General features: G+C 40.2%; 1 protein-coding gene across 1 annotated transcript in view; it reads left to right on the top strand.

Annotated features, from left to right (window-relative positions):
* The first annotated feature begins 347 nt into the window (after window positions 1-347).
* JAG2 (jagged canonical Notch ligand 2) overlaps window positions 348-21,348 on the top strand; it is a 98,886-nt gene continuing 77,885 nt past the window's right edge. The window contains exons 1-2 of the mRNA XM_070751138.1: window positions 348-834; window positions 1,539-1,862. Of these exons, the coding sequence (XP_070607239.1) occupies window positions 754-834; window positions 1,539-1,862 (405 nt within the window). The 5' untranslated portion in view covers window positions 348-753. The remainder of the gene's footprint in view (window positions 835-1,538; window positions 1,863-21,348) is intronic.

The following is a 21,348-nucleotide window of genomic DNA, read 5'->3' on the forward strand; positions in this document are numbered from 1 at the left end:
TACCGGCAGCGGAGCCAAGTCTAGCGCGCGTTACAGGGCAAGAAGGCACACGTCCCCTTTCCTACCCCCACAGCGCCGCGCACGTACTGGGCAGGGCCTTGCCCACGCGCAACAGGCCGCTTGCGCAACTGCCCGCCGCAGGGCCCGAGATAAATGACAGGTTGAGGGGAAAAGAAGGAAAAAAAACACCTCCGACGGCTGCGCACGCTCCGGCGTGGTTCCCCCCCCCCCCCATTTCGCTCTCCCCCCCGCCCGCCCTTGAAGGAGTCGCGTGACCACACCCGTCCGCAGCTTTTGCTCTGGGCCCTTCCCCCTCATTAATATGAAGGCAGAGACGCTGCTGACTAATGGGCGATGAAGCTGTCACTCCGGCACCTACTTGTTGGGTGTTCGCACAGCAGAGGCGCACAGAGGAGCGAGCGGAGTTGCGAGGGACGGCCGTGGTTGCCGCCGCCGCTGGCAGACCACCGTTCCCTTTTTTTTTTCTTCCCCCTCTTGCGGAGTGCTTGTCATCTAGGTGGATCCCGGCTGGCAAGCGCCCGGCTTGCGCCTCCGCGGGTCCCAGGCTGTTAGGGGGGGAGGAGGAGGAAGGGGGCGATTAAAGGCTCGGGAGAGCTTTCCAAAGCTTGCACACCCGGCGGAAAAGCCTTCCTTGCCGCCGATGCGCCGCCGAGCAGCGGCCAGCGGTCGATGGCTTGTCGAGTGCTCGCCTGTCTTCCCTGATCCAAAGACGGTCGGCTCGGAGCAGCAGGCATGCTGGATTGTGGCGGGCGGCACTGGGCTCTTGTTGCTGCGGCGCTCAGGCTGTGGCTGCTCCTAACTTTATGGACGCAGGTAAAAAAAATAAAGAACCGCCTGCCTCGGCGGGCAGGTTAGGCTTGCGGGTGGTGGTTCCCAAAGGGAAGAGCCGGGGACTGGAAGCTTTGGGTGGAAAACGATCGGGGACGACTTTTTAATTATTATTACGGTTTGTTTTACCTCGCCACTTAAACCCGGGTGATGAGATTTGAGTTACCTCGTCGCTCCTTCCTTTTGGAGAAGGGGGGAAAAAGATGCATTCCGGTTTGATAAATTAACAACAACAATCAGATTTTGCTGGGGGTGAGAGATTGGAAAGCTCATGGCTCTCTAGCGATGTTTTATCTTGCATTGCACCGTTCGCGCGGAGCATATAAATATATGTAAAAAAACAACGCGGTTTGCATCGCTTCCAGTTACTTTTAAAACACGGGTTCCCTATTCGGTTGGCATCCAAATAATTCCCAAGCGCTTATTTTAGCTGCCAACTGAGCCATTCTGCAGGGCTCTCGGCGCGGCTTTGCTAACCAGCCTTCCAATTATTACTGCGATCAAGCCGGGATTGCAGCGGGGTTTCTTTGAACGGCGCGTGTAGTTTTAATAGTTTTTAATCCGAAGGCTACTTCGTCGTTTGGGAACTCTGGGGTGGCTGCTTTGCAACTCTCCCCACACTCCTCTCTGCCCCCCTCCCGGACACTACAGTTAATGAGGTTCTCCCTTTTTCGCTTCTTTATTTTTAGGTCTCCCAGTCAACGGGCTATTTCGAGCTGCAGATCAACTCGGTGAAGAATGTAAACGGCGAATTGTTGAATGGGGAATGTTGTGATGGCATGAACCCCCCGGCGAACGTGGACTGTGCTCGGGACGAGTGCGATACTTATGTGAAAGTCTGTCTGAAGGAATATCAGGCTAAAATCACGCCTCTTGGGGCATGCAGCTACGGCTCCGGATCTACTCCCGTTCTTGGTGGAAATACTTTTTATCTCAACAGCCGACATTTTCCTCAGGGTAAAAACCACGACTCGATGGGGAGGATCGTTATACCGTTTCAGTTTGCTTGGCCGGTAAGTCCCCCTTCGTCCGTCCGTCCTCCCCCTCCCTCCGGCCGTTTCTCTAATAAGCAACCGTGGTTCTGCAAGCTGTGTTTTCTGAGTAGCTACTCAATGGACAGTCTCGCCGCCGCTTTGGATTCTTACTTTGTGTGTAACTGCAGAAGTGTAACTTGAGTTGGGTCCCCCCCCCCCTTAACGCCCTTTCTTGGTTTGTGGGGGATAAGCGTCCAACGGGCCGCCTTTCTTTTCCTTCCTTTGCTTTTCCCTCAGCACGCGGAAGGTGTGTATGTGGGTGGTGGTGGTGGTAACCAAGTTGAGGTTGGAAAAAAAAAGAAAAACATCGCAAATATCTCCCGTTTCATTACGAAGCTGCAAGTTTTCCCTTGTAAACCTCCACGCGAAACCCCGCCGCGCGCTTTGTATTACTAGTTGTGAGGGGAAATTTATGTGGCGCGGGGTAAAGAAGCTTGGTTTCCACGAGCCAGCGGATGGGGGAACAAAACTCTTTACGTGTGAAAAAAAGGGGATTACTTTGGAAAAAAATGGAAAACGGCACACCTAGAGGCATCTCACAGAGGCGTGTCTACGCTTGGTGGGAAGCAGCTGCCAGGAGTTGGGGGGGAGGGGAGAAATAGGAGCCCGGTGGTGTGATAGCGTCTCTTCGCATGGCCAGGTGCGAGTAGTTGACCTCTCCGCCCAACCTGGTTGGTTGGTTGTTTGTTTGTCAAAACGTGTACAAGATAATAGGTATGGTATAGATTACAAACAAAAGCATGTAGGTTGAGGTAAATTTGGACGGTAGGACAGGGACGGTAGGCACGATGGTGCGCTTATGCACGCCCCTTACAGACCTCTTAGGAATGGGGTGAGGTCGACTGTTGACAGTATAAGGTTAGTTATTGCTTTGGATTCCCCCCCCCCCTTGATTAAGATAACTTACGGCTTGCATAGTCTCGGATTCTCTCATCTTTTCTCTCCGCCGAAAAGCGGCTGTTGCCCAACCTTCCGTTAAAATATATATATTGTATATATTTGCATTACATACAGCTCCAGTTTCCTGACTACTACTTGGATTTTGCAAAAGCGTCTTTCCAGCAGAGGGCGCGGGTAGCTAGTTTTCCGCGTGGCGCTGCGCCTTCGGTTGGTTTTGGTTGGTGTTTTTTTTTTTAATTTTACCTTTTTTGTTTTTTAAAAAAGAAATACTTAAACGTGTATCACAGGGCGTGTGCGCAAAAGAGAAGAATTGTTGCCGGCGGGGGCGTGGAAGGAGGCGGGGGCTGCTTGCCGCCGCCGCTGCAAAAAAGCAAGCAGCTGCTCTTAGCCCCGAGCTACGGTAAAAGCGCGGGGCGCGTGCTGCTGCTCGCGAAAGGCGCGAGCGGCTTTTGGCTCCTGGGACTAGACCTGGCGGGTAGGGAGGAGGCGTGGCGAGAAGCACTCGCCCGCCTGGCGCGCGCCTCAACAGCGACCGTTGGACTGAGAGCGTTTAAGGGCGAAGCGCGTTAGGAGTCTCGCTACTTCTTTTTTTTTTTTTCGTCCCCTCGGGCTTTCATGGGGGCGGGAACAGCTGTGGAAACTCGCTCCTGGTTTTCCATAGCGTTCGTCTTTCTCTCCTGTATGTTGGCGGTTTTTTAATTATTTATTCCAATTCTCCTCGCTATTAGGAAATCAATAACTTGCTCCAGTCGGTTTTTTTTAATTTATACCAGAATTCGTGGGTATAAAGTCTGTGCTTGTATACATGTGAAGTGATAGATTTTACTGCAAAAGGGCAAGAAGCCAGTAGCTCAAGAGAGGAATAATTTATAATTTATTTAGGAATTCGTTTCTCACTTCAAATTGCATTAAGGGAGGGATACAATCTAGGACTAGGGAGGTACTAATACCACTCTAAAAAGCCTTGGTTAAACAACACCTAGACTTGGTTAGACTACACCTACTGCAGTCAGTTTTGGTCACCACATTACAAAAAAGACATTGAAACTCCAGATAAAGGTGCAGGAGAGAGCAACCAGGATGATAAGGGGACTGGAAACTAAAACATGTGAAGAGAGGTTGCATGAATCCGGCACGGTTAGTCTAGCAAAGAGAACAACCAGAGGAGACCTGTTTGTTCCAATACCTGAAGGGCTGCTACAGAGAAGAGGGTGTCAAGCTGTTTTCTAAAGCACCAGAGGGCTGGAGGGATGGAAGCTGACCAAAGAGATTCAATCTGGAAATAAGGAGGAACTTTCTGATGGTGAGAGTGATCAACCTGGAACAGCTTACCTGCGGAGGTTGTGAGCGCTCCAAAACTTGTGACTTTCAAGGAGAAATTAGACTGCCATTTGTCCAAAGTGTTATAGGGTGTCCTCCTTGAGCAGGGGGGTTGGATTAGATGACCTACAAGGTCGCTTCCAATTCTAATAAATAAAATAAATAAATTCTAGTTCTTTGGAAAAAAATTGTGCATCCCCTCTTCCTTCCTCTTCCATTTTTTTCTTTCTGTTTATCATGACAGATATTGACTGACTGTATTCACTTGTTAAGCTGAGCGATGGCTTTAAAATGCTTGACTTTCATTGTCATATTAGTACAAATTACTCAATCTTAAAACCATGATTCCAAACCACATTGGCTGTATTTACACATATTGAAACATACATACAGTATTACACTTACATATATTAAAAAGAATGATTTGGGTTTTCATTGTATGTATAGAAAGCACATACTTAATTGATTTTGATATATTCTCAATGGGTAGAATATAAAAGTACCAAATTGTGGAGTTGTCCTTGTGAGTTTTTACAGCACTTCCAAAGCATGCAGATCAAATGCAACAACTGAAGGATTATATTTTCACCCCCACAGCAGCTGCATTTGATTTCTGCTCATGAGTGCTTGTAAGACAGTAATAATAATGTACTTTAATCTTTGGCTGTTTACCAAAATATGTCTAGATGTATGATTGTTTGCAAATATGCACCACAGGGAACAAATGGGAAGGGATGAGAGATCCTTAGAGTGCTTAACAAAAAAGAGTTCACAAAAGAATTACCATATTTTTCAGAGTATAAGAGGTACCTTAGTTTTTGGGGAGGAAAATAGGGAAAAGAATCTGCTTACCAGATATTCATCTGGCCAGCATCCTTAGTCTGGTCAGTTTCAGCACATTTTATCCCCTGGTTAGGGCTTTAAAAAAACCTTATTTGGAGAGAGTAACAATGAAAGAGTTTGCAAGCCAGTAAGAGCTGAGAACATTGTTAGTACTGTACCTGGTTAGGGCTGGAAAGAAAAATTCTGATCAAGTAGAGCAATGAAAAACCTGCAAAGACTTAGGGTTTGGAAAACATTTTTAGCAGAGAATAACAGTGAAAAACCTTGCCAGCTGGTAAGAGCTGGGAACATTGTTAGCACTTGGTTAGGTCTGGAAAGAAACATTTGGAGCAAGTTAGAGCAATGAAACCCCCCCCCCCTGCAAAGACAGGGCTTGGAAAACATTCTTTGCAGACAACTGCATTCAGAGTATAAAACGCACCTAAATTTTCAGCCTCTTTTAGGGAGGAAAAAGGTGCGTCTTACACCTCCCAAAATACAGTAGTAGGTTGGTTAACAAAAGGTAATATAAAATGAATTTCTCTAAAAAAAAATACTAAAAGGAAAAGTTATTTCCTAAATTCAGATACTGAAATCAATACAGCAGGTGTTTAAGAATATTTGCCATTTGTACTTTTTAAATAGTTTCTATTGGTGTGTAGTAATGACTACAGTCTTGAAATAATAGATAGCAATAGAAGACAAAACAAAGATTCTATAGTGTACAAATATAGTACAATCCACCTGTTTTCAGTTTTAAATGGAATTTGTTTAGCAAGTTGCAGTGCCCTGTGATGGTCACTTTGACAGCTTACTACTTGTTTCACTGTTGAATGTATTTTGTTGCCAATAGAAGCTAGCAATTCATATTTTCATAGTTATCTTCTTAAAAGGTACTGTACATGAGATTAACAGAGTTGGAATGGACCTTCTAGGTCATCTAGTCCAACTCCCTGCTCTAGCAGGAAACTCTACACCATTTCTGACAAATGGCAGTCAAATCTCTTGAAAGTCTCAAGTGATGAAGTTACCACCACTTCCAAAGGAAAGCTGTTCCATTGGTTGATTGTTCTCATTGTCAGAAAGTTCCTCTTTATTTCTAGGTTGAATTTCTCCTTGATCAGTTTCCATCCATTATTCCTTGTCTATCTTCCTGGTGCTTTGGAGAATAGCTGGACCCCCTCCTCCCTGTGTTAGTGCCTCAAATATTGTACACTGCTATCATGTCTCCCCTGGTCTTTCTCTTCGCTAGACTATCCATGCCCAATTCCTGAAACCTCTCTTCATATGTTTTAGTCTCCAGTCCCCTGATCATACTGGTTGCTCTCTTCTGCACTTTTCTTAGAGTCTCAATACCTTTATTTATAGATGAAATACTCTAACTAGGGCTTTATACCTCACTTGATCTTGATTGTATCCCCCTGTTAATGCAATTTAGGATTTCATCGGCTATTTTGGCTGCCACTGCTGGCTCATGTTTAGCTGGTTGTCCACTACGATTCCAAGATCCCTCTCACAGTCACTGCTATTAAGCCTATTTTCATCTAGTTTATAAATATACTTATGGATTTTTTTTACCTAAGTGTAGAACTTAACTTTTCTCTACATTGAATTTCATTGTTAGATAGGGCCCAGTGCTCAAGTCTGTCAAGATACGTCTGGATCCTGAGCCTATCATCTGGGGCAGTGATAGCGAACCTTCCTTTCCTTGGGTGCTGAAAAAGCGTGGGTGTTCACTATTGTGCATGTGCGAGTGCCCACACCATTATTCAATGCCTTAGAAGGGCTAAAACAGCTTCCCCCGCCCTCTGGAGGCCTGTTTCCCAACTTCTGGTGAGCCCAGTAGGCTCGTGTTTTGCTTTCCCCAGGCTCCAAAGTCTTCCCTGGAGCCAGGGGAGAGTAAAAATGCCCTCTCCCATCCCCCTGGAGGCTCTCTGGAGGCCAAAAACATGCTCCCAGAGCGTCTGTGCGAGCCAAAAATCAGCTGATCAGCACACATATGCATGTTGGAGCTGAGCTAGGGCAACAGCTTGCATGCTAGCAGATATGCCTTCACGTGCCACCTTTGGCACCCGTGCCATAGGTTCGCCATCACTGATCTAGGGTGTTAATTATTCCTGCCAGCTTAGTGTCATCTGCAAATTTAATATGTTCCTCTTCTATTCTGTCATCTAAGTTGTTTATGATGATATTGAAGAGTACAGGCCTAAGACAGAACCTTGTGATATCCCACTGCTTACTTCTTTCCATGTGGACTTAGACCCATTAAGGACTACTCATTTAGTATTGTTTGTTAGCCAGTTGTGGATCCATCTGGTGGGGAGTTTGTCTATCCCACTTTTCTCTATCTTACAAAGAAGTAAGTTATGGTCTAATTTGTTGAATGCCTTGCTAGGTGTATTACATCCACAGTATTTCTTTGGTCTACTAATTTAATCACGGTGTTGAAGAATGAAATGAGATTGGTTTGCCATGATCTATTTTTAACAAACCAGTGCATAATCAAAACTATTCCATTCTTTAAAATATTTCTTTTCATTGAAAGATCATTTTCATTGCATTTATTAGGAAAAGGATTATAAATGCAAAATTTGTGGGAGATATCTTGGTGAGATTTTCTTTATGATGGATTTTTTTAGCAATAAATTGGAACAGTAAAACTCTGCTTTGAGTATGCTCTGTATGGAATATAGTTGTGTAATTGTTGTGAATAATCCTTCATTGATGAGACACAATGCTTATATTCTACCCTTACAAATTGTTATAAATTTTAGAAAGTTGTTCCTTGGTCTGAGCAGTTTTTATTGGCAACTGGTGATGTTTCCTGCCAGAAAGCAGTTGCTAATGCTAAATATTTTCTGTTTTAATGAATGGGATTATTTTTTGCTTATCTTGATATTTAAGGTCTAAATATTATAATATACATGTTTAATTGAGGGGATAGAGACTAGTCAGTCATTGCTCAATGTATTCTTTTGCCTTTATACAGATTTGGATGTCAAAACAGTCTTCTGACTAAACTGGCTTAGTTTTTAATCACATTTTGTAAAGGTCATATTTTATCTTCAACACTTAATTTTGACTAAATCACTTCATGTATGCTTTTATGATAATATATGCTGTAATTGTTTTAATATTTGTGAGGTCCATTCATTCATTTGCTTTGCTTCAAGATCTGACTAAGCGTCTTTTCAACCTGTTGACTTTGCAAAATTAATAACTTAATTTAAATCATCCTGCAAGTGTTTGCAGTTGGGGAAAAGTCAACTTTAATAAACTGAAGTAATGAGACTAGAATCCATAAATGTTTGACCTGGCTTTATCACATTTCAAAAAGGTTCTTTAAAATAATAGCAAGATGATCTGCAAGATTATTTCAGGTTTTCACATGTAATCTTTTTAATCTTTAAATATTCCCATGTGATAGATTATAAGGGGCTAACTAAAATGACTATTGAATTCCTTATTCATATCTATCTATCTACTGTCTATCTATCCATCCATCCAGTGGGGGGAAAAATTAGTCAGACACCAATTGTGCACGTTCTTCCACTTAAACAGATGAGAGAGGCCTATATTTGACATCATAGGTAGACCTCAACCATGAGAGACAACATGAGAAAATGCATCCAGAAAATCACATTGTCTGATTTTTAACGAATTTCTTTGCAAATTAGGGTGGAAAATAAGTATTTGGTCACCGAAAAACAAGCAAGATTTCTGGCTCTCACAGACCTATAACGTCTTCTTTAAGAGGTTCCTCTGTCCTCCACTCATTACCTGTAGTAATGGCAAGTGTTTGAATTTGTTATCAGTATAAAAGATACCTCAAACCGTGTCACACTCCAAACTCCACTATGGTGAAGACCAAAGAGCTGTCGAAGGACACCAGAAACAAAATTGTAGCCCTGCACCAGGTTGGAAAGACTGAATCTGCAATAGGCAAGCAGCTTGGTGTGAAGAAATCAACTCTGGGAGCAATAATTAGAAAATGGAAGACATACAAGACCACTGATAATCTCCCTTGATCTGGGACTACACGCAAGATCTCATCCTGTGGGGTCAAAATGATCACAAGAACGGTGAGCAAAAATCCCAGACCCACACGGGGGAACCTAGTGAATGACCTGCAGAGAACTGGGACCAACGTAACAAAGGCTACCATCAGTAACACACTATGCCGCCAGGGACTTAAGATTCTGCAGTGCCAGATGTGTCCTCCTGCTTAAGCCAGTACATGTCCGGGCCGGTCTGAAGTTTGCTAGAGAGCATTTGGATGATCCAGAAGAGTATTGGGAGAATGTCATATGGTCAGATGAAACCAAACTAGAACTGTTCTAGTTTCATTGTCGTGTTTGGAGGAGGAAGAATGCTGAGTTGCATCCAAAGAACATCATACCTACTGTGAAGCATGGGGATGGCAACATCATGTTTTGGGACGGTTTCTCTGCAAAGGGACCAGGACGACTGATCTGTGTACATGAAAGAATAAATGGGGTCATATACTGTGAGAGTTTGAGTGCAAACCACCTTCCATCAGCATGGGCACTGAAGATGAAACGTGGCTGGATGACAATGACAATGATTCCAAATACACCACCAGGGCAACGAAGGAGTGGCTTCGTAAGAAGCGTTTTAAAGTCCTGGAGTGGCCTAGCCAGTCTCCAGATCTCAACCTTATAAAAAACTTTTGGACGGAGTTGAAAGTCCGTGTTGCCCAGCGATAGCCCCGAAACATCACTGCTCTTGAGATCTGCAAAGGATATATAACAAAGTATTGAGATGAACTTTTGTTATTGACCAAATACTTATTTTCCACCGTAATTTGGAAATAAATTCGTTAAAAATCAGACAATGTGATTTTCTGGATGCATTTTCTCATGTTGTCTCTCATGGTTGAGGTCTACCTATGATGTCAATTGCAGGCCTCTCTCATCTTATTAAGTGGTTGTCTGACTAAATACTCCCCCCCCCCCCCCCTGTATATATAATATAAAACAAATAAAATTGTTCTTAAATAATAGCTAGGCTCACTTGTCCAGGAATGAAAATTTCATTCATTCAAGAGTCTTTATAGGATTCTTTGAAACCACTCTTCAAAAACTAAAGCAGACCATATCTGCTGACTGGGGGTATGCTGGTAACTGTAAGAAAGATGAGAAGCAGCCATATTTGCCTGAAGAGTAACATATATGTTTTAACAAAACTATTACTCAAGCCACAGTGCCACAGGATAAACAGTCTGCAAATTGTCAAATTAACTTGAGGAAAGGCAGTGGAAATGAAAATGTGAATATTTCATTGTGCAAAGTAAAATGGGAAAATGCTTCCCATATTACTGAATATAAGACTTCTGTGCAACTATCCACAACTTCTTCTGATAAAATATTACAAATTATTGTCTTTTATGATGATTAACATAAGTCTAGCTTTACATTTTTCTTTTGTATGCATAATATTGCAATTAAGAAAATGGGTTGGACACAGCATAGTTATCTTTTTGGGATTATTTAGTTAAGCATATACAGTATCTTCAATTATATCATGACTAGTTTTAATTCTCACTTTATTTAAGAAAATCTGGCTAGACTTAAAATTTCTCACTTAAAGTGATGCTGAATTTTCATCAACTAATAGTATTTTCACATGAGTGAACATTTACATTTGTTAGAATATGTGTAGAATGCAGTAGAGATCTGTCCTGTAATGTAATTTACCATAGTTTTTTTACTCTTGTTTAAATTATTGTAAAAACTGTTTAAACTGCTGTAAAAATCATAATTATTTCGGTGGATGGGTGACTATATAAATTGGTCAAACATTTTCTTAATCTATAAAATACATGAGAGAGAGTTTACTATCACAGCTGCCTATGAAGGAGTTACAATTTATTTTGTTTTGTGAGGTCATGCAAAGTTTTTAATAAGGAACAAGAACTAGGATAGAAATAATGTTGATGTTTGATGTTCGAGAAGACAGTTGAGAATAGTATGCACAATGTACAAAACAAATGGATTATTAATAAAAATCAATTCAGAATTTTCACTTGAGGCATACATGACCACATTCTAATTTTTCTACCTTGGACAAATTATGGAAGGAAAGTAGAGAAGAAGGCAACCTACAGCAAGGTGGATGGGCTCAATTACAATAATGTTAGGTGAATGATTGAAACATATGAAGAATCAGATGTTATACAAATTAGAATGGAGAAAATAGGTGGTTAAAAAAGAGCACCATTTGATAGTACATTTTCAACTTTCTAGGTTAATAATAAGTTCAGCACTTTTACTCCAACTGTGATAATGTTGATGTAGAAAGAACGTTATTACCTGTATTTTGCTGATTTTTTTGCAGCCATTTTTATAGAAATAAAATCTGATCAAATTGTTGTTCAGTACAAATTATTTTCAAATTTGGTTTTGTCCTTGGTACAATTGGAATAGGAATTTGGATTTGATTTCTAAATCAGTTATATGCAACCAGCTTTGTATATAAAGATGAAAGAATCTTATTGTTTTCAGAGTATGTTTTATTAGTAAGAAGCATATTAATGTATTAAATTATTGTATTGGGCCATGATTCGAATGCAATTAGGAATACCTGTAAGAACTTTTTAAGATTTTAAAAATATATGGTATTATACTCAAAGTAATTTGTTACAATGGCTTTTTATTTCAAAGTAAGTTAATGAAATTTACAGCAAAATAGAAAGAATACTAATACTATTAATAGCATTAATACTATTCTTTCCTCTTAGAACTTTTAAGCTGCACATTTGATGTAAGAATTCAGCTAATAATATAGAAGTTTTAAGATAGAATTGACAGTTTCTGTCTTTTAGTATTAATCTTCAACAATAAAGGAGCAAACTCATGAAATATGTCGCAGATTATCACTTCATATAGCAACAACCATGAAGGCTCTGGGAAAGACATTTAAATGCCATGTTGTGATTACCAACAAAAACAAAAATCAGAATCACAGAATCATGGTATTAATTGTGAAAGTCATGGAAATGACAGTTGGGTTTTGAAAAAGTAGAATCGGAAGTGTTGGTGTTGGAGAAACTCCTGAAAAAAACTATGTGGATACTAGAAGTTGAAAACAACTTAATGGCAGTAATGAAAAACCTGGTTCTAATTGCCTATTTCACTCTCTCTGTTTGAAGGAAAGGTGTGTTATCCAGTAGATGTTTTGTAAAAGGAAGCCAGAGGTTATTTATATGCTGATTCCCTTTTCCATTTCCATTCACAGTAATGGATTCTGTAAAAGAGTAGAAAATGGATTTACAGAATGGATTCTGTAAAAGAGTAGGAAAAGTAGCAATGTTCTATTGATATCTACAGCATATTCAATTTAATTAGGCATTGTGTTTAAGGAATCAGTATAACTTAGTTGAAGATTGAGATTATTTTAAAAAAATTATATGTACCCTTGAATTTTGATGTGTTCTACATTATGTTTATATTCATTCATGGGATGCTTTGCCTAATTTAAATGTGTGTGTGTACACCTATTTCTTTGCCACTATAGCAAGGCCATTGTCTTAATGTAGGGGTCCCCAACCCCCTAGGCCATGGCCACTACCAGGCCGTGACCTAATTGGAATTGGGCCACACAAGTGACTAGCCAGATGTGTGTTCACACAGCTCAACTTGCACGAGCAGCAAGCCAATGGGCACTCATGCAAGTCAAGCTACATGCCAACCCACCACTCATGCAATATATGCATACATATATGCCGGCCCAGCGCTCATACAGCTCAGTTCTCCTCTTTCCCCCCCAGCCGGACCATTAAGCCACAAAAGTTGGGGGCCACTACCTTAATAAAAACACATATTTTTGCTAAAGGAAATAGGTCTCTCATGATGTTTTTCAATTAAATGCTAATATATTAATTTGGCAAACAGCCCCAGTTGTGAAAGAGCCTAGATCAGAAAGTTACCTTCTATGTCCAAATAGTATGTATTTTGTAATAAACATTAAAAATTAAAAGTCCACAAATGGAAATAAAAGAAATAAAATTCAGTGTAGTAATGACAATTTGTGTCTGCCTTTTATTTGAATCAAGTTTAAATTAAGAGTCACTTTTTAGAAATTGAGCATTTTTGAATGCTATAAAAGGTTAAATTTTCCTCAATTCCCTTTTGATTTAATAAATATTTACAAAACAGCTTCAAAGAGCAAATTTAAAAACAGGATTTTATTTTCAATGAATTTTAAAGTACTTTTGTCATATACAGTGTTCCCTCGGTTTTCGCGGGTTCGAACTTCGCGAATAGTCTATACTGTACCACGGTTTTTCAAAAACATTAATTAAAAAATACTTCACGTTTTTTCCCCTATACCACGTTTTTTCTCGCCCAATAACATCATATGTCATCACCAAACTTTTGTCCGCCTTTAATAAATATTTTTTAATAAACTTTAATAAATAAACATGGTGAGTAATAATCTAAATGGTTGCTAAGGGAATGGGAAATTGTAAATTTATGGGTTTAAAGTGTTAAGGGAAGGCTTGTGACACTGTTCATAGCCAAAAATAGTGTATTTACTTCCGCATCTCTACTTCGCGGAAATTCGACTTTCGCGGGCCGTCTCGGAACGCATCCCTCGCAAAAATTGAGGGAACACTGTATTTTCTTGACCTGTAGGTTTTATATCTGTATTATATCCTGCTTACAATCTCTTTGAACTGTTGCCTTCTGGCAGAAGATACAGAACAACTAGAACTCGGACCACACATTTCCTGAATAGTTTTTATCCCAGAGCTATACTCGCACTTAACAACGAACGAAAGGGTCACCATCAGTGAACTGTTGGACAATATTACTCGGTTTGTCATGTAGATGGTTGAGTGGTTCAGGGTGGGGAATTTGTAGTGGGTGGGACATTTTATTCTATTTTTTATTCTATTTTTAAATTTTATGTGTGGTGGGACTGGTCTCTGGGTGTCATACGACTTTCGTTGCCAATGGCAATTCGTTGTTTTGACAATGACAATAAATTTTTTATTATTTTTATTATTATTATTATTATTATTATTATTATTATTATTATTATTATTATTATTAGATTTATAAATACATTTTACAGGCCAAGGAAAAAAATGATTTATTTTATGTAATATCCCTATAAGCATCTCAAAGGTGCTTTTTCAAGAGCAACTGGATTATCTGTTTTTTTCCTTGAAAATGTTTTGCTTCTCATCCAAGAAGCTGCTTCAGCTCTGAATAAGGCAGATTAATTTCAGAGCTGAAGAAGTTTCTTGAATGAGAAACAAAACGTCTTCAAAGACAAAACCAGAAAATCCAGTTGCCTCTTTAAAAGGTACCTTTGGGACAATCATGATCTGGATGACTGAGAATCTTCATAGACATACAGTATTCCTACAAGCCTTAATTGAAATACTTTTCAGTAAAAATACTGAGTATTGAATATTAAAAATCAAAGTTTGTGGGAAGTTGGGGAACATATAAATTGAATAAACTATTGTCCAATTTTTGATAATGATGTTTGGTGCTAACCTATAAAAATAACTGTCTTGGCTAAGATTCTGAAGATTCCTGCTTATTGTCTGCATGCATTAGTAGCATTTGGTTGTTCTTTCTAGGTGGTCATAGTTCCTAGTAAAGAGAGGCTGTAGTCTAGATTTTCAATTACAAATGGTTCTCCAATATAACTGCAATTATGAAAATTTTATTGTTAATACTTTTTTGACATAAAATAGTTATATTGCTTATATCTCTTGATCACCAGTCATTGGAGCTTTTTTTCTTCCTAGTTTATATATTTGCCTGAGGTATTGTTACTTTTTAAAGTTTTTTTAGTTTTATATTGAATCTTTCATCCAATAACTCACGTAGATTTACATAGTATTCTCCTCTCCAGCAATAACTATCGGGTAGAATGGACTAAGAGAAAGTGACTAGCACATTTACATGATTTTTAAAGTTGCTTTGCTTTATGGTTTGCTTTATTGTTGTGGGTTTTTTTTACATGTAGAGGATTGTAAACTGATATCCATGTTGAGTTGCAGTGATAAAAGGTTAGCTACTATACTATTTCTTAGTGAATGATCATATATTCCTTCCTATATATATATATATATATATACACACACACACACAGTATTTTCATTTATACTCAAGCTATTGATAATTCAGTAATATAATAGATACATTTTAGTTCTACTTTGGAAATTTGATAGCTGCTTTATGCGGGACAGTTTGCAACTGAAAGCATATTTCTGATACTTAAAATAATTTTGTAGAAGTAAGTACTGATTGCAAAAACAAAATAGGGAATATCTGTAACAATCTAGCATTTGATATATTAGTTTGCAGAATGAAGAAACTTAGCATTTTGAGCCCATAATTCATCATATAAAAAGTGTGTATGTATGTTTATATGTGTCACAGAAGACTGATAAAAATTGAAAATTTATGTTTGCTTGATGAGGTTGCTAAGAAACTGAAGACTCTGGAAGAAGTGGATATTGTCTAGCCAGAAACATAAAATTTTGCTCTCTAAATGCTTTTCTTTAGATCAATTTCATGTGTAAGGAAAGAGATAATTTTGAACATTCCTAAATAGTTTAAGTATCTGCAGTAAATGCAAAATTGTAGTCAAGTTCAGACATTGTATTTACATGATGATTTTTTAAAATGACAAATAAACCATAAATGGCTGGGTGATATAACACAGGAAACCACAAAATGTTTTATAAACAAAATCCTGCAAAGCATACTAAAAAAAAACCACCAAAGAAACCACATTAGTAGTTGTATAGTTTTTGAGTCAAATTCTTCCTTTTTAAAGGTCTTAAAACTATAGACTTTTGATATTTTTGGGAGGGGGGAACCCTCTTACCTATTACAGTTACATGAACTGAATTCAGAGGTGGGATTCTAGGGTTCTAACATGTTTTCTAAAACTGGTTAACTTTCTAAGTAGTTCGTAGAACCTGTTGTTAGAAGAAATCTCCTTTTGTTTTTTTTCCACTTTATAGTGTGAATCCTATAAGGAATTATAACATTCTAGTGTTGTTTCTCTAGCCCCATGATGGCGAACCTGTGGCACTTGTGCCATAAGTGGCACACAGAAGCATATCAGTGGGCATGCAAGCTCAGGACCACGCAGATGTGTGTGGCGGCCAACTGATTTTCAGGCCTTCTGGACCCACTCAGGGAACAGCCCATTTTCAGACTCTGGAGGGGATGGGGAAGACCCATTTTTCTTCCTAAGCTCCAGAGCCTTTCAAGGAGCCTGGGGGGGGGGGGGGGGGGCAAAAACAGCCTCCCCCCTCAGAGGCCCTCTGGAGGCCAGAAATGGCCCATTTCCCAACTTGAATTAGACCATTTCTAGCCTCTGGAGGCCCTCCAGGGAAGAAAGCCATTTTTATCTATTTATTAGATTTGTATGCCGCCTTTCTCCGTAGACCTGGAGTGGCTCACAACAAGAAACAGTACAAATCCAATACTTAAAAACACTTTAAAACTCTTAATATAAAAGACAATCATGCATCACATACATACCATACACAAAGCGGGAACGTCCCAGGGGAATCAATTTCCCCATGCCTGATGACAGAGGTGGGTTTTGAGGAGTTTACGAAAGGCAAGGAGGATGGGGGCAGTCCTAATCTCCGGGGGGGAGTCGATTCCAGAGGGTCTGGGCCACCACAGAGAAGACTCATCCCCTGGGTCCCTTCAAATGACATTGTTTCGTCGACGGAAGCCCTCCCCAGGCTCCTAAAAAGGCTGTGAAACTGAAGAGAGCAAAAAATGTGTATGTCGTTGTATGCTGGGAGTGGGGGGTCACATGCGTATGCATGGGGGGGTCTGCATGGAATTATGGGTGTGAGCATTCATGGGTGCAGTGCCCCATGCTCCCCACCTTTTGGCATGCGAACCAAAAAAGGTTTGCCATCACTGCTGTAGCCTAATCTGTTAACCCTTATTACGTTCTTGACAGTACACCTAGACTTACTGTCTCTGGAGTTGTTGTTTTTTTCTTTACTGTACTTTTTTTTTCTTTGCTTGACTTTCTTAGAGGGGAAGGGTGGTTTTACGCTTTTTATACTGCTGTTGGGAGAAATACTCCCCCACTGGAGTGCTTCCAGCACAGAGCTGCCAGAAAGAAGCTTTTAATGACAAGAAGCCAAGATGATTCAGCAAGGCTTCTTGGCTAGCTAGAAAGATTGAAATTCAAACGTGAGTTTACATCCTTTTCTGATTTTTGGTCTAAGACTGGTTTTTGGTGAAGTTTAATTCTGTGCTTGGTAATGTTTAATCCTTTGCTTATTGATGGGATAATTTTCTCTATTCAGCTTTGCTTTTAAAGAAAAATGTTAATCTCTGTTCCTGAAAAGAAGCAGCTTTAGAAATCTGGTTAGTTCCTGTGTCTGTTTGTTCTGATAATTGCTTTAAGAAGCAATAGCTACTGTGTTTTCACCTTTGCTTCATTCTGGTTAGGGTTATTTCAAATGCTTTTTCTATCTAGGGAGGGCATCTTCCTTCACTGCCTTTAGTGGTTCTTGGCACTGTCCTTTTGGGATGTACTTCCAAGAGGCAGGATACAAGTTTGGCACTGATTTCTTTACTGCCTTTCTGGGGAGTATGTGATCTTTCCTTAAATCTGGAAAATTTCCTTGGGATATTTTAGAAGTGAGACCAGCTGGTATCTTTAAATGGTGCAAGTGGATCTAATGATTGGTTCTTCTGGCTGTGGTCTTTCTGGAGAGCTTAAATGACCTCTCTGCTAAAGGGTTTCACTTTATAAGCAAAGTTGGCTGCTGATAGTTATCATTGCATTTTGACTATTTTAATTCCTCAAGATGCTCTGGTGCCCTGCCTGATTTGTAACTTCAGCTTGCAGGTATTTCTTATCTAATGTTTGGTAGTTAGGGAAGCTTTTTGCAAGCAAAGCTTTTTGTATTTTTGTACAGTTAATCGGTACAATTTACAACAGTTCATTTAGTGACCATTCAAAGTTACAATGGCACTGAAAAAAGGGACTTTTTTTACACATCCCCACAGTCATGAGAGGCCAGGCGAGGAGAAGTGCCTCTCGACATGAATGATGTCGAGTTGGCCATGACCATCCAGTCTCACTTGACACCTGGCCATGCAGAGTGCACATACTCAGAGAGCTGAAAAAGTGATTTTTGCCTGGTCCTCACACTTATATGACTGTCCTCACATTTTATGTCTTGCACCCTGCCTTGTCGCCGTGGTTAAGAGAAGCACTCAGTTGTGTAATGGGTGATACAGTTGTTAAGAATGCTGCAACAGGCATAAATGTGAAGATGATCGTCAATGCGAGGACTAATCATAATTCACTTTTTTCAGCACTCTGCCCACTCAGTTACATGACCACCAAGACATGCCGCCAAATAAGCCACACCCACAGAATTGGATGTTATAAAAATTGAATCCCACCACTGACTGAATCCACATGAACCCACAACAGTTAAAATAGTAATGTACATCTAGTCTGTTTACAGTAAACTTTAACATGTACTGATCTCTTAATTTCTAATTTGTATATTAAAATGCTAAAAAAACAGTGATTACTAAAATCTCTGTCAAAATGCATACAAATATATCAGGATGCCTACTAAAGTCTCTTTGTAATAATTCCGACTTCTTCATTACTTTCTTACAGATTTCACCTCTGTGTGTGTGTGTGTCTCTGTGTGTCTAATATGTAAAGGAAGACTTTTTCACATATTGGTACCATTATAGAAAGGCATTACCTCCCACCTCACCCTCTTTAATCTCTGGAAAATGCCAGCCATTTAAGAACCTGTCCTTATTTGATTGCAATACATGGGTCTGGGGAAAAAGACTCCTAGAGACATGTTGATTACAAGTCACATAGAGCTTTTTACATCTCAAAAGCCTACAAATGTAATGTTCCATTTATAACTGGAGATCCACAACTGGTGCACTTGCCAGAGTTGAACAAAAGCCCTTTGACCAGTTTCTACCTCATTTGAACAAGAAGCATAAAACCAGTAGGACCCCCAAATTACCGTTGTGGCTTCCTAAAGAATAGTGTCTTCTGTTCAAGAAACAACATGTGGAATTTAATTCCTCATTGGACAGGAAGTAATCACATCTTTCTTGACTTTAATTACAGTTTAATTCTACCTAGATTTTAGTAGCCCTTAGGCCAGTGATAGCAAACCTATGGCACGGGTGCCACAGGTGGCATGTAGAACCATATCTGCTGGCATGCGAGCCGTTGCCCTAGCTCAGCTCCAATGTGCATTTGTGTGCTTGCCAGCTGATTTTTGTCTCGTACAGCGACTCTGGGAGGGCATTTTTGGCTTCTAGAGAGTCTCCTGGGGAGAGGGGGAGGGCATTTTTACCCTCTCCTGGTTCCAGGAAAGCCTTTGGAGCCTGGGGAGGGCGAAGTAAGAGCATACTGGACCCACCAGAAGTTGGGAAATAGGCCTTTCTGGCCTCCAGAGGGCTTCTGGGGGTGGGAAAAGCTATTTTCACCCTCCCCAGGCATTGAATTATGGGTGTGTGCAATAATGCATGTGCATGCTTTTTTGGCACCCAAGGAAAATAAGTTCGCCATCACTGCCCTAGGTACTAGGGCAAAACTTCCAATATCACCTGTATGTATGCCCTGAGGTGGTAAGCATGCCGATGATTCTCATTCAAATGATCAGATAAGCTTTTCCAGCAACTTAGTGTTAATCAACAAGGAAAATATATTAAGTCCTATAGTAATTATTAAATGTATTGCCACAAGGTTGTCTTCTCCTATAACCACTGACTGAAACTGCCCCCTAAGGAGCATTGCAATTCATTTCCTTCATCAATTCTTGTTGGCAGTCGAGGAATACCAAGGTTAGTGATATACAGGGTAGATTTGATTTAAATCAAGTCGATTTAAATCATAATTTTTAAAGAGCAGCTGTCATCTCTGGCCGCAGTGGCTCCTCTACCTGCTGTTGACTCACCAACTGTCACCCTTTAATAGGAAGGCTGGTGATGTGGCAGTGACACAACAAGGTGGGGGATGTGGCAGGCAGCAGGTAAGTGAATGCCTGCTAATAGGCAGTGCCATGATGAATCTAAAATGACAGGTGCTCTTTAAATGCAAGCATTTATTCTTGCTGGTAGTCAGAATCTAATAATATTGTCTGCAAACAAAATAAAGGTTTCCTATTTAGCTTGCAGAGCTTGGATTCAATGAATGAGTCTACCAAAAATGTAAATATTGCAGAATATTTATTTATTTTTTCGATTTTTATGCCGCCCTTCTCCTTAGACTCAGGGCGGCTTACAACATATTAGCAATAGCACTTTTTAACAGAGCCAGCATATTGCCCCCACAATCCAGGTCCTCATATACAGCCTCATGCTACACAACTAAGCTCCATTTGCTGAATAAATTAAATTATTAATGGATATTAAATAGAAAACTATCTTTAGATAGATTTTTTTTTACTCCAGAAGTGTTTTATTAAAATAAATTGGATAAAAATTAAAAAAATCATTTAAAAAAAAATATTATTTATTTATTTTTAATCAATTTTATCCACCCTGGTGATATGGAATACTGCTGAGAAGTCAAAGGAATTTAGAAGGGACATAGGTTTGTAAGAGAAACAGATTCAAATTGAGAACTACATGCATATTGCCCCAAAGTAATATTGCATGGATAATACATTGTACCTCTTAAAAAATGTTTAATGTCATTCAATACTGTCTGTATTATTATTCTACAATATGTTTCCTAAGTTGCTAATCTTTGGGGAAAGTGACAATAGATGAAGTAGAGGGAAAGATTCAGTTGCTCTTCCCACTCTGTCCCTATAGGTTTATTTCCTGTTAAGCATATTAATGTTTTTTGTGGTGATGGGGAAGCCTGTGGAGAATTCAGAATACATGCTTCAGTTGAGTATACAGTAGTCCCTCGCTATATCGCGCTTCACCTGCCGCGGCTTCACTTCATCGCGGGTTTTGAAGTCAGCTTCATTTGAATGATTTTGCCACACAAACAAGCGCTAGAATCCCCCAACGGGACTCCCAAATGATGAGCGGGGCGGGGACTGAGCTCCGGCGGAGGCCCGTCCCCTCGTTCAATCCCCCTCGCCAGTGCCGAAAGGAAAAAAAAGAAAGGAATGTGACGCGGCGGGGATTTCCAGACTGGGCTCGAGGGCGGAAGAGGAAGTGCTCGAGGGCGGAAGAGAGAGAGAGAAAAAAAGAAACAGCCGGGGCAGCTCACCAGGGACTTTACAGCCGGGGCAAGGCAAAAAACACAACATTTGGCCGAACTGCTGCAAAGAACAGAGTAAGTAGTAGTGGGGGGGAAAGGTTAGCCGGCCGTTGCTCACCTCCAGGCATCCGGAGCTGGTGGGAAGGAGGATAAATTCCCCATCGCGGATTTCACCTAT

The sequence above is a fragment of the Erythrolamprus reginae genome, chromosome 1 (assembly GCF_031021105.1).
Source record: "Erythrolamprus reginae isolate rEryReg1 chromosome 1, rEryReg1.hap1, whole genome shotgun sequence".
NCBI lineage: Eukaryota > Metazoa > Chordata > Lepidosauria > Squamata > Dipsadidae > Erythrolamprus > Erythrolamprus reginae.